The following is a 12188-nucleotide window of genomic DNA, read 5'->3' on the forward strand; positions in this document are numbered from 1 at the left end:
TACCAATCAATTTAATTCTTAATCTGGTCTCTCTTGCGTATCTCGGTATTTCAGATACCCTTTTCTTGCGCCATTCGAAACACTTTTCTCTCGCACTTTACCTTTTTTAGTTTTGGCAATTCGAGCCAGTTGCCATTCGCGCCAATCCTTGCTTTAACCATAATGCTCATTACCTCACTGGTTAGTTTTGGTTCGCTTTTCTCTTACGATGAGTCGTTTGATCAACAACTTTTTGAGTGGTTCAAAAAGAATTGGTTAGTGTTGATCAGTGGAGAGTCAAAGTGAGAGATGGTGTTCCGAAAAGAGGTATTGAGAGCAATTTGGTTCAAAAAAGGGTCAGCGAGAAAGAAATCTGGTTCTAATTGCATAAAACGTGGAAGTGGTTTCCAAAAAAGGTTCCGCGTGATAGAAAGTGCATCTAATGGTGCACGAGAGGTATTTGATGTAGGGTTATGCGAGATAGTGTTGTTTTATAATAGAAATAGGTTGGTTCAACGGAGGAAGTGCATAAATGAAAAGTTGTCAATTTGTTAGTTCGGTGTTGATAATTATTTCCGCAATAACCTAAAATATATAGTTTTCAATTATAAAAGAAAAACCAAATATTTGTTGGCCTGCGGAGATAGTTGATGTGTGCAGCTACTTGGGCTTAGCGACCCCTCAGGCCTTACAATTTCCGGCTCGTCGAAACACACACTCACAAGCAATTTGTGAAGCAATCCGATGTGCAATACATCATCTTACAAATCAAATATCATAAAAGCAATAACAAACCATAAACAAAAACTAAGAAAATACTATAATTTTCAATTATCAAAGAAAAACCGAATATACGTTGGCCTGCGGAAATAGTTGATGTGTGCAACTACTTGGGCTTAGCGACCCCACAGGCCTTACAATTTCCGGCTCGTCGAATCACACTTACAAATTACAAAAGAAAAACTAAATATACGTTGGCCTGCGGAGATAGTTGATGTGTGCAACTACTTGGGCTTAGCGACCCCACAGGCCTTACAATTTCCGGCTCGTCGAATCACACACACAAATTACAAAAGAAAAACTAAATATACGTTGGCCTGCGGAGATAGTTGATGTGTGCAACTACTTGGGCTTAGCGACCCCACAGGCCTTACAATTTCCGGCTCGTCGAAACACACACTCACAAGCAATTTGTGAAGCAATCTGATGAGCAATACATCATCTTACAAATCAAATAACATAAAAGCAATAACAAAACCACAAACAAAACCAAGAAATCTATAATTTTCAACTATAAAAGAAAAACCAAATATGTATACGTTGGCCTGCGGAAATAGTTGATGTGTGCAACTACTTGGGCTTAGCGACCCCACAGGCCTTACAATTTCCGGCTCGTCGAATCACACACACAAATTACAAAAGAAAAACTAAATATACATTGGCTGTTCAAATCTGTACAACTTTCTTCAAATCATGCCCTTTACATTTCCTGTTATTACCGTTATTACCGCGTTAACCCTTTTTGAACTATTTTATTGCATCAATAGGACCAAATTTCCTTCCAAAATAATTCTTTTTTTACCCAATCCGTCACTTTAGGTACACTATTTATTCACGCATCTCTTCTTCGTACCAATCAATTTCATTCTTAATCTGGTCTCTCTCGCGTATCTCGGTATTTCAGATAACCTATCTTGCGCCATTCGAAACACTTTTCTCTCGCACTTTACCTTTTTTAGTTTTAGCAATTTGGGCCAGTTTCCATTCACGAAAATCCTTGCTTTAACCATAATGCTCGTTACCTCATTGGTTAGTTTTGGTTCGCTTTTCTCTTACGATGATTGTTTGATCAACAACTTTTTGAGTGGTTCAAAAAGAATTGGTTAGTGTTGATCAGTGGAGAGTCAAAGTGAGAGATGGTGTTCCGAAAAGAGGTGTTGAGAGCAATTTGGTTCAAAAAAGGGTCAGCGTGAAAGAAATCTGGTTCTAATTGCCTAAAACGAGGAAGTGGTTTCCAAAAAAGGTTCCGTGTGATAGAAAGTGCATCTAATGGTGCACGAGAGGTATTTGATGTAGGGTTATGCGCGATAATAATTATTTAAAGGGGAAATAGGTGGGTTCAACCGGCAAAGAACTTGAACTAAGTGGTTTTAATTATTAGGTAGGGTACAATAGGGGATCAAGATTTAAGGAAAGCGATTCCAGTAACAGGAAACAGTCAATGTAATAATTAGGGATATTTTTTATCCGAGACCATTCTGAACATTCTCTACAGGATCTACACAGGCCTGCGGAGACAGCTGATGTGTGCAGCTTCTTGGGTATGGCGAATCCCACAGGCTTCCGTTCTCTGGCTCAATAATATATCACACACACTCACAAGTAAATTGTGAAGCAATCCGATGTGCAATACATCACGTGACATTATCTTCATCTCACTACACTTAAAACTTAGATTTCAACTTCGTATCTCAAACTAAGTCCTATGTTCATGCTTCGGTACTAGATTCTTTTGTTGGTTGTCCAATTTGAGTAAATTGTATGCTAGTTCGGTTTCTTTTTAAATAATCTTCTGGACTCTAGTAAAGATCCACTTCTTTCTTGGTGCAAAGAAGACATCTCCATTTTCTTTAGACATCTCCATGAAGAGGCTCTCCATCTTCTGGACTCCAGTAAAGATCCACTTCTTCCTTGGCCGTTTTTCTTTAGACATCTCCATGAAGAGGCTCTCCATTTGTTCACTCTAGGTTATCATTCGATCCACATTTCTCTCCCCTAATTTTTCTAATCCGGTCCCTCCTGTTAGGCGACCTGTTTTCAATTATTCCTGCCAACCCTCCATCGCCAATTCTGTTAGACCAGACGGGTACACTCCTAGACGCAACATGGCTAGTTTCCCCGCTCTTAATTTCGCAGGTATTGCATTTCCAATCTTCTAGAATTTAGCTGCTTTGCCTGCATGACAAGAGTGTCGTAACTAGTTAAAAGAAATGGCAGGAATAAATTTTTGGGGAGCAAAAATCTGAGCTCTACCTCCCCGAGGTGCTCCCCGGGCAACTGCTCCTCCCTGGAGCAGGCTAACAGAGACAGTACCAACTCCTCAACGCGCCTCTGAGAAAGTTCTCTCCCCATTGAGGATGCATTGTGGGAGCTGAATCCGACAGCTTTAAGGAGGCTACCCTCCATCGGAACTTAGCCACGAAGGCCCTTCCTGTTTGAGTCATGTCATAAAAATGGTAGCCAATACCACCAAAGTCCTGGTTGAGCCTCTTCAGCGGTTCTAGCCACCTTACCAAACAATCTTAAGTCTAAGACCAGTCAGTCTTTCTCTAAATCTGGAGGTCTCTAAAATTAAAGTAGTTTTTAAAAAATAATAGCGAATGTGTCATACTGTAAAGCTCCGAGAAGGGAAATTCCGTAAGTTCAAACTTCTCCTTAAGTCCTGCTAAAAAGAACTATAAAATCCAATTTGGAGGTTTGACTATTAGAAAAACTATTGTACGAGTAGTTTAGATGTTTAATTAAATTAGTCGGTGTGCTAAAGGTTTAGGTACCATCATAGGACATTAGCAATTTTTACAACATAAATAAAGCGGAAGTATCATTTAAAAAAACATTTATCATATTTCCGGTTTTATTTTGAGGGTTAATTACATTAACGATTTTCTCTATACTTTTACAATTTCCGTTACCTCAAAATACACAAACACTCGCAAGCGGTTCGATGTGCTGAATTACTTCTTAATAAATCGTATTGTGAAATCAGTTCACATAAGTATGAAATAAGACAACCAACTGCAAAGTTACGAATAGAAAGAACAAGTAATTTATGTATCGAATATTTACTGTATTAATTCTTAATTTACAGGCTGCCTCATTTTTATGTATTTTATATTTTTTATAATGGGTTTTTACGCATATATGTTTTTATGATAATGAATTTTATAATTCGTACAATTCAGAAATTAAGAAAAGAAATTTAGTCAGCAGAGTCTATTTGGTTACCAAGGAGACCAGCGATAAACAATTTATGAATATGTTAAAGTTAACAGCTGATTTTTTTTAGAAATAAAAGAATGAAAATGCAATTAAAAACATACTTTTCTTACACGCCTCTTCTTAATTAATCATTTCCCGCAAGGGGTAGTTGACGCATACAACTATCTGGGGAGTAGCGTCCCCACGGGATATCCTGAGCTCAGTACACTATGCGCATACACCAGAACAGTACATCATATTTTGAATACACTACCAAAAAACACACAGTACACGATTTGGGAATATCCTCTCTAACTTTTAGGTATATTTAGGGTCAAGAAGAGGGTGAAATTTCTAAGATATTAGCTTTTCCAAATTATCTGAAGATTGGTGCAAGATAGTCAGCCTTATCTTGAAAACAAAACGGTATTTTCTAAGAATCAGGATATGACAATGCTACATCAATGTTGGATCCTTCAAAATAGCTGGAGTTACTTTAGGGGAGTACATGGCAAGTGTCTGAATAACTGAATGGTCACAACAAAACTTCTGGATATTATTTCGGCAAAAAAAAGGAACAATCAGAAACCCTTTTTAGGGCTAAATCTTGTTGGCGTTATCGTGATCACCTGGTACTTAACAACACTAGCAACATGGCTACAGACAGCCACAGCCAGCCCTAAAGATATTCAAGATTTGTTTTGGAAGATAAGATTAAGCTGTTGCGTTGTTGTTAACGCCATCAAATATAAAATAAAGACAGAGGATAAACAACTATTATCCGCCATATGTTCCTGATTGCGTGAAAAACATGGATATTAAGGAAGAAAGAAGTGGATACTAACATTGAGAGCTTGGAGAAAATAAATCTTGAGATCGACTGGTCGAAAGGAGTGTATTAATGTTAGCATTGATGAAAAAGATCGAAGAAACAAGAAAAACTGAAGAAGTGGAATAATACATTAAAGTGGACTTGAGGAAGCTGACTAACAGAAGATGAAGGCTGAAAGAGAAGAGCTGAAGGACTTGGAGGTAAAGGCACTTTAGGACTTATTTAGTTGTAATTATCTCTTATTGCCATCAATGTAATAACAGTTTACTGGAAAAATGCATAAATCAGAGCAGTGCTTATCAGATTTAAACGTAATTCTGTTTCTATTGTTACAGGAAGTGCGCGAGTGTTAAAATCCCCGGGAGTGCGGGAGTGTTAAAATCCCCGGGAGTGCTTGCATCGGGAGTGCTTGATTACCCTTTATTAAGATGGAGGTGATTACTTTTAACCTGTGCGCTTAAAAATAAAAATAAATTACTCCGGTTATTTTCAAAATTCCGTCACAAGATAGTAAATACGTCACAGTTTCATTTCCGTTAAGATCTTTTAAACTGTGTCCAGTGTCCAGTGTTGACGAGCTGTAGAAGACATCGATGGATATGTACCTGCAAGTGATTGGTGCATATCCCAGCCGACAGCTTAATCAGGTAGGGCGAGGAATTAACTTTGTGGTCCATATTTATGACTCTCAACTCCTTTAAGTGTCATTCTTTGCAATGGCTCACCACACATGCGACAAATCTATCCTCTAAAACAATTACTTTATCTACAATAATTATAGTTCCAATTATTTTGCTTGCATGAAAAAAAATGGCACTAGTCATTTTAGAAAAATAAACGGAATTATAATTATTTAAAACATTTATATGGCCACTGTTAATATCCTTCTTCGGAACTTCCAGTCCAAGTAAAGCGGTCCAGGTTAGCCAATTTCTGCATGTTGCATGTTTACTGCATGTTTTTAGTGCATGATCATTTCTAGCAATTACAGGAGCAGATTTTCCTAAATACAGGGTGTCCCAAGCTATATGGATAATGACTTTTTCTCGGAAACTAAGATAGCTAGAAAAAAACTAAAAAATACGTGTTCCCTTAGTTTTTTTTAGGAATCCAAATTTACTTTGCAAATTTTTTTTGGTGCTTCCAGAAGCGAGATACAGGCATCGACTTCATTTTTTCAAATGGGAAGGTGCGGTTTTTATTTCAGAAATAGATTTCTCTATTTTTTTAAAGAAAAATTTACTCGAACGGTTTTTTTCTGTGAGCGATATTTTAGAAGTTATGAATGAAAACATGATTCTTATAAGAAATTTCAAAATGATATAACGGTTTTTTGATTGAATAAGAAGAAAAGTACTATTTTATTATAAATTTTACTCCTCATTAATATTACAGATCATGCTCGAACTGGCCACCACCATTAGAGATGCATAGACATGCTCTTTCCTGCCAATTGTCCCTTACTGACAAAGAAATAGATTCAGCTTTAACCGAGTTACAGGTATCTATTATTCTCTGCTTTAGTTCATCTACAGATGCAATCCCGGCTTGATTCTGATGCATCTAGATTTAGAAATGCTTTTAGATAAGCAGGAATAAGAAAAGAAAGAAAAAAGTTATGAATAATCACCTTATTTTTCGGGTATCTCCAAAGGAAATAGTCCATAGGTGTCAAATCCGGTGAACGAGGTGGTCACTGAATCGTCCCCCGTGATGGATATAACACCTTCAGGCATGTAAAGAGATATCTCGGTAGGCTATTTGATGGGCATGTTATATCGACATGCGATTCAGTGGTCACTTTGTTCACCGGGCTTGACACCTATGGACTATTTCCTTTGGGGATACCTGAAAAACAAGGTGATTATTCATAATTTTTTTCTTTCTTTTCTTATTTCTGCTCATCTAAAAGCATTTCTAAATCTAGGTGTACCAGGGATTGCATCTGTAGATGAACTAAAGCAGAGAATAATAGATACCTGTAACTCGGTTAAAGCTGAATCTATTTCTTTGGCAGTAAGGGACAATTAGCAAGAAACAGCATCTCTAATGGTGGAGGCCAGTTCGAGCATGATCTGTAATATTAATGAGGAGTAAAATTTATAATAAAATAGTACTTTTCTTCTTATTCAATCAAAAAACCGTTATAATATTATCATTTTGAAATTTCTTATAAGAATCATGTTTTCATTCATAACTTCTAAAATATCGCTCACAGGAAAAAACCGTTCAAGTAAATTTTTCTTTAAAAAAATCAAGGAATCTATTTCTGAAATAAAAACCGCACCCTTCCCATTTGAAAAAATGAAGTCGGTGCCTGTATCTCGCTTTTGGAAGCACCGAAAAAAATTTACAAAGTAAATTTGGATTCCTAACAAAAAACTAAGGGAACACGTATTTTTTAGTTTTTTTCTAGCTATCTTAGTTTCCGAGAAAAAGTCGTTATCCATATAGCTTGGGACACCCTGAATCCATATAGCTTGGGACACCCTGTATCCATATAGCTTGGGACACCCTGTATATAGAAATAGAATAAAAATAAAATATTCTTTATTTAAAAAAAATTCTCAAATTTTTCCGCATATTTTCAAGTACGCTTTAAATTTTGAAATGATAGTTTCATTGAATTTAAATTTAAGTTTCTACCGAATCAAATTTATGAATTTTATTGGATAATTTTTTTTTCAAATTTAAGAGACTTTTAAATTAAATTTATCTTTTGGTTTCAAAATTATTAACTTGATAATTTTAAAATTAACGAATTGGTTAAAGATTTTAGCGACATTATTTAATACTAGCTGTTTTAAGTTTTAATAATCAGGAGAAAATAAAGCGCGTATTATTACTTTAAAATTAAATTTTGAAAAACTAAAAGTTTAGAGCTGTAGAAGCCTTAAGGCAAAGATTCTGGGTGAAAATGGACCAGCCACTTCTTCAGGGATTTCCACATCAGCACAGCACAGTTTCACTAACACTCACAGCACACAACATTTTACTAACACTCAGTGATCTAGCTTTCTAACTGGCCACCAGTTTTCACAGCCTCCTGCTCATGCGCAGGTCTCCATCCTGGTTAGAGTTTTCTATAAGAGTCTCGAGCTTAGGAGGCTAAACTACAGAATTCTTGGGTAAGGCGAGGCCGCATCTAGAATCATCAAGCGGCCATTTGACAGAACAACTTCACTAAATGCTCTGTCATCTTTTCCAGGCAGAAAATTCGTTCGTCATTTCCTGTCAAACGTATTAGTGCTTTCTTGCAGAGTTAGTTTAGTTCAATTGTAATAGTTACAGACCGTTGGAAAATATTCAGTTCCGCTACAGCACAACTGGCACTCCTTCTTATCAATTGTTCACTCTTCAGACACCTGAAATCCTTCTCAAAAAAATTGAACCCCTTCTTGGAGAGAGAGACGAGTAAGAACAGCGGGACCAATCTCTCTCTCTCTGTTCTAGTTCCCTTCAAGCCCATTCGGAAACGATTCTAATCTGAGGAAAGTCAGTTTCCCGTTGTTACTCTGCACAAAAAAAAAAGAGCAAACTCAGATCGTGCTGTTCGATGCTGCATGTGAAGTTCCCTTGACCTCCTCAGCTTCGTTTTACCTTCTTCGTACATTTGCTTACATGAACTCCATGCACCTGGTGAAGAAGCTGAGATGATCTTGCAGCAGTTTAAAAAGCTATCTTGATGCATTCCCAGCACTAAGAAACCGCACTTGGGCGGAAATATATCGGTAACTTCTGCCTTTTTTCAACAATGTCCCGTTTGATCTCAATTTTCAGGAGTGACGTTCCGGAAATGGCATCTTTTCATTGAGAAGTCCTTTCATGGATCTTTTGGCTCCCACGTTTTTAGTAATAACATTTTCATCAGTTCTGAAAGTCTGAATGTACAGCTTCTACGTATTTCTTATTCTGAATTTTCATTGTCCATTGCTGTACACTTAACTCTTCCTAAGTTTGACGCCTCAAGATGAAGTAGGTGGGCTTTTTATCCCATTCTTTCTGATTGAAACGATTCGTTGTGTAGTTGTTAAATGGGTTAGAGTTCTATCCATACGGCTGATACTACCAGCTGGGAAGATGCTGCCCGCGGCCCAACCTCAGTTCAGTACACCATACACATGACCTCACTCAGTACATTCACATGGACACTCTTGTTATTTTCTTTTTATTTGTATTTGCAGGTAAACCGGAAGTGTTAAACTTCGGGAGTGATAAAATCCGGGAGTGTTACAGTGTCCGGGAGTGTTGTCAAGGGAGTGAATGCCTTTTATGAAAAGAAGTGAATATTTTTAAGTGCATTTAAAGTGTTGCCCAGTGAGGAATCTGCCACTCTCACATTGAGCGTTGTTAATTTTAGCGTTCTAATTTTTTGCGTTAATCCAATGACCTGGTGAAGACATCGGTGGATATGTACTGCAAGTAATTGCTGCATTTTCCACCCTGCAGCTAAATAAGGTAAACTGAGGAATTAATTAAGTGGTCCATATCTACGACGAATCTCCGAGTAGAACTCTCCGGAGTGGCACACTCCAGCCACCGACGAGTATTTAAATAATAAAGATTATAATTCCCATTATTTTATTTTATTTTTTCTTCATTTTACTAAAGTGTGTATAAATTTGTGATTCACAAATTTATCACACCAACTCAAATCTTTGATTTTATCCTCGTAGCAAGGATGTTTTTATTATTTCTGACTGGTTTGGATTTCCACCATCAGAGGTTTAGTCGTCAGTTTGTTGTAGAGAATTTGACTTCCACTCTGTTTCCGTTGTACACTAGAGTCATCAGGATTTGTGGAAGTCCAATTCTTTGCAACAAACTGATGAATCAATCTCTGATTATGGATGAATATCTGACCCTGGTCAGGAACTGTAAAATATGCGAGCTACGACGGAAAAAAATCAACGATATTACCCAGCACTCCTAACCACTACATTTTCACCATCATCTCCATCATCATTTGCATGTAATTAGGTGTATTTGCATGTAATTAGTTATATTTGCATGATATTGTAATGCATGAAACAAATGACACTAGTCATTTTATTGGAATAAACGGAATTATAATTATTTAAGCAATGATATGGCCACTTGTTAATATCCTTCTTCGGAACTTCAAGTCCAAGTATAGCAGACCAGGTCAGTCAATTTCTGCATGTCTACTTTGAATGTTTTTTTCTATTTTATCATTTATATATTACGAAATGTATGCGTACGAATTCATTGGGATTTTGTTTTCAGCAGATTTGGGGGACGTTTTAGTCTGTAAGAATTTAAAATGTAATCAAACAGTTCATGTTCGTATTCAACTTGGTTTCTAATTTCTATTGTTGGCGTTGTTCTCCAATTCTGCTGCTGTTTCGCCAAGTTTGGTTCTTTTGTCAGTTCTAGATTGTGTTCTATCATCTCCTGTTTTATTCACTGAGTTCAATTTGTCTTCGCTGTCTTTTGTCCATCGGTTAAGTGCCCATTGATTGATCAAGTCCATTTTCTCGAAACCTTTCTTCCTGAACGCGGTCTACAGAAATAAGCAACCTGCTTTCCACCATTCCTGCCATATGACCATTACCCTACCCAAAAACTAGATCTAGATGATCGTATTCCTTAACGGGTCCGTACTGGTATTCTGTCGCCCTCTGTACATCGCAGGTAATGCATCTCTATTGTTACTGAATTTGCTGCAAAGCCTGATTAATAGAGGATGAATAACCAGCTGGAATACGTTATTAAATGCAGGATGGTGTTTTTAGGGAGGCTAAATCTGTGCTCTGCCTCCACGGCAACTGCTCCCCTGAGCAGGCTAACAGAGCCAGTCTCTCAAGGAAGCCTGAGTGGTCATTTTTTGAGAAACTCAAGTCAATTCCATTGAAGTAATATCCCAAAGTTAATACTGGACAGATTTAAAAGGGTTATCGCCTCCATTGGACTAAAATACCTGGGCAAATTGACTGTGCGCACCATTCCAGAGACTTTATGGTACCACAAGATTAAAAATTCAATGAAGAGAATTTGTCACTAGAGTATTACTTATTCTTAAGGTACTGTTAACCACTAGTCCTTCAATTGCTTCATCATAATATGAAAATTACTATAATTTGACTATTGTTCCAGATTTCTCTTCTTTTTCTACGTCTATGTTATGTTTTCATCATTTCTTAATAAGCGTTAAAAATGAAATTATTTTGATTATTCATACATTTGTTTTAGAGTAGGAGATAAGTTGTTTTAATACGGTTATACACCTTAGGAGCTTTTTTTAACGTGAAAATTGTGATTATTTAAGGAAACATTATATTATTACATAAAATTCAATTTAATGTAAGACAACAGAGGGTAACTTGATGGAATTTCCACGCTTCTCGTCATGGTAAAATCGCCTCCACACACTAAAAATATTTTTAAACTCGTCTCGCTGTAAGCATAAAACTAAATTTTGTAATTTGTTTTTAGTTTATTTCAGGCTATTTTTGTTTCATTTATTTTACTTTGTTTCTGAGAACATTCTTTAAAAAAAGAGACTAATAAATTGAATTTTTTTTGATAAACAGAGAGGTAAATGAGTTCCAAATATATATCGATAATCGTTGGGAAGGTTATAGTAACAGTGTCGTACCTTCTCATTCTGGAATAGGTCAAATTAGCAATGTATAAACAAAATTCAATATTTTCTACTAAATATCTAATGAAATGTCGTTGAGCTATGTTACCAAGTTTATAAGGCGTAAAATAGTACTATTTATTATATTTTCATGTTCCTTATTTTATTGTATTATCAGTTTTTTATACGAGGTGGTTAGTGATCATTTTAAACATTATTCAGAATTATATTTTATATGTTTGCCCAATTTAATTAATTTTCTTCTTCTCTTGTAGACACCTTTTTCATCAAATAGTGACATAGATTCAGTTAAAATGAGAAATTTTGATTCTCTTATATGGCATTCTGAAACAGATGATGGGAATTCAAGTAATAAGTTAACTACTTGTCGAAATTCAGTCCAAGGGAAAAGTCTTATGGTTGATGATAAAGGTTAAATTTTTATTTTGCAATCAGTTTATAGATTCAATTTTGATTGCTTTGTTTTGAAAGTGTAAAAATGTCGTTACAGGTTATGTGTGTTCAAGGTTTAATGTGCTTCCAAGTGGATGCTGTGACTTAAAGGCTAAAACTGTACGCTATTCCTGTGAAACATGTAAAGATAATGGGTGTTGTAGTATTTATGAATATTGTGTATCATGTTGTCTTCAGCCTAATAAGGTATTTCACTTATAGATATACTTGTAGATAGATTCTGTAAAACATTTTTTTTTTTTTTAAATACGTTTTTCTTTAAACAGAAACAACTATTGCAAGGTGTTTTACAACGTGCTCCAGATACTTTCCACGTTGTTT

The 12188-nt window shown here is 36.1% G+C and overlaps 1 protein-coding gene across 1 annotated transcript; it reads left to right on the plus strand.

Annotated features, from left to right (window-relative positions):
* Positions 1–7298: 7298 nt before the first annotated feature.
* On the plus strand, positions 7299–12053 carry LOC141448068 (SREBP regulating gene protein-like). Its single transcript, XM_074116123.1, has 3 exons — positions 7299–11587; positions 11669–11825; positions 11921–12053. The coding sequence occupies exons 1-3, from the start codon at positions 11483–11485 to the stop codon at positions 11953–11955; spliced, it is 297 nt and encodes a 98-aa protein (XP_073972224.1). The 5' UTR covers positions 7299–11482; the 3' UTR covers positions 11956–12053.
* The last annotated feature ends 135 nt before the right edge of the window (positions 12054–12188 follow it).

This window comes from Rhodnius prolixus, unplaced genomic scaffold (assembly GCF_049639745.1).
Source record: "Rhodnius prolixus isolate KJV_2025 unplaced genomic scaffold, Rpr scaffold_13, whole genome shotgun sequence".
NCBI lineage: Eukaryota > Metazoa > Arthropoda > Insecta > Hemiptera > Reduviidae > Rhodnius > Rhodnius prolixus.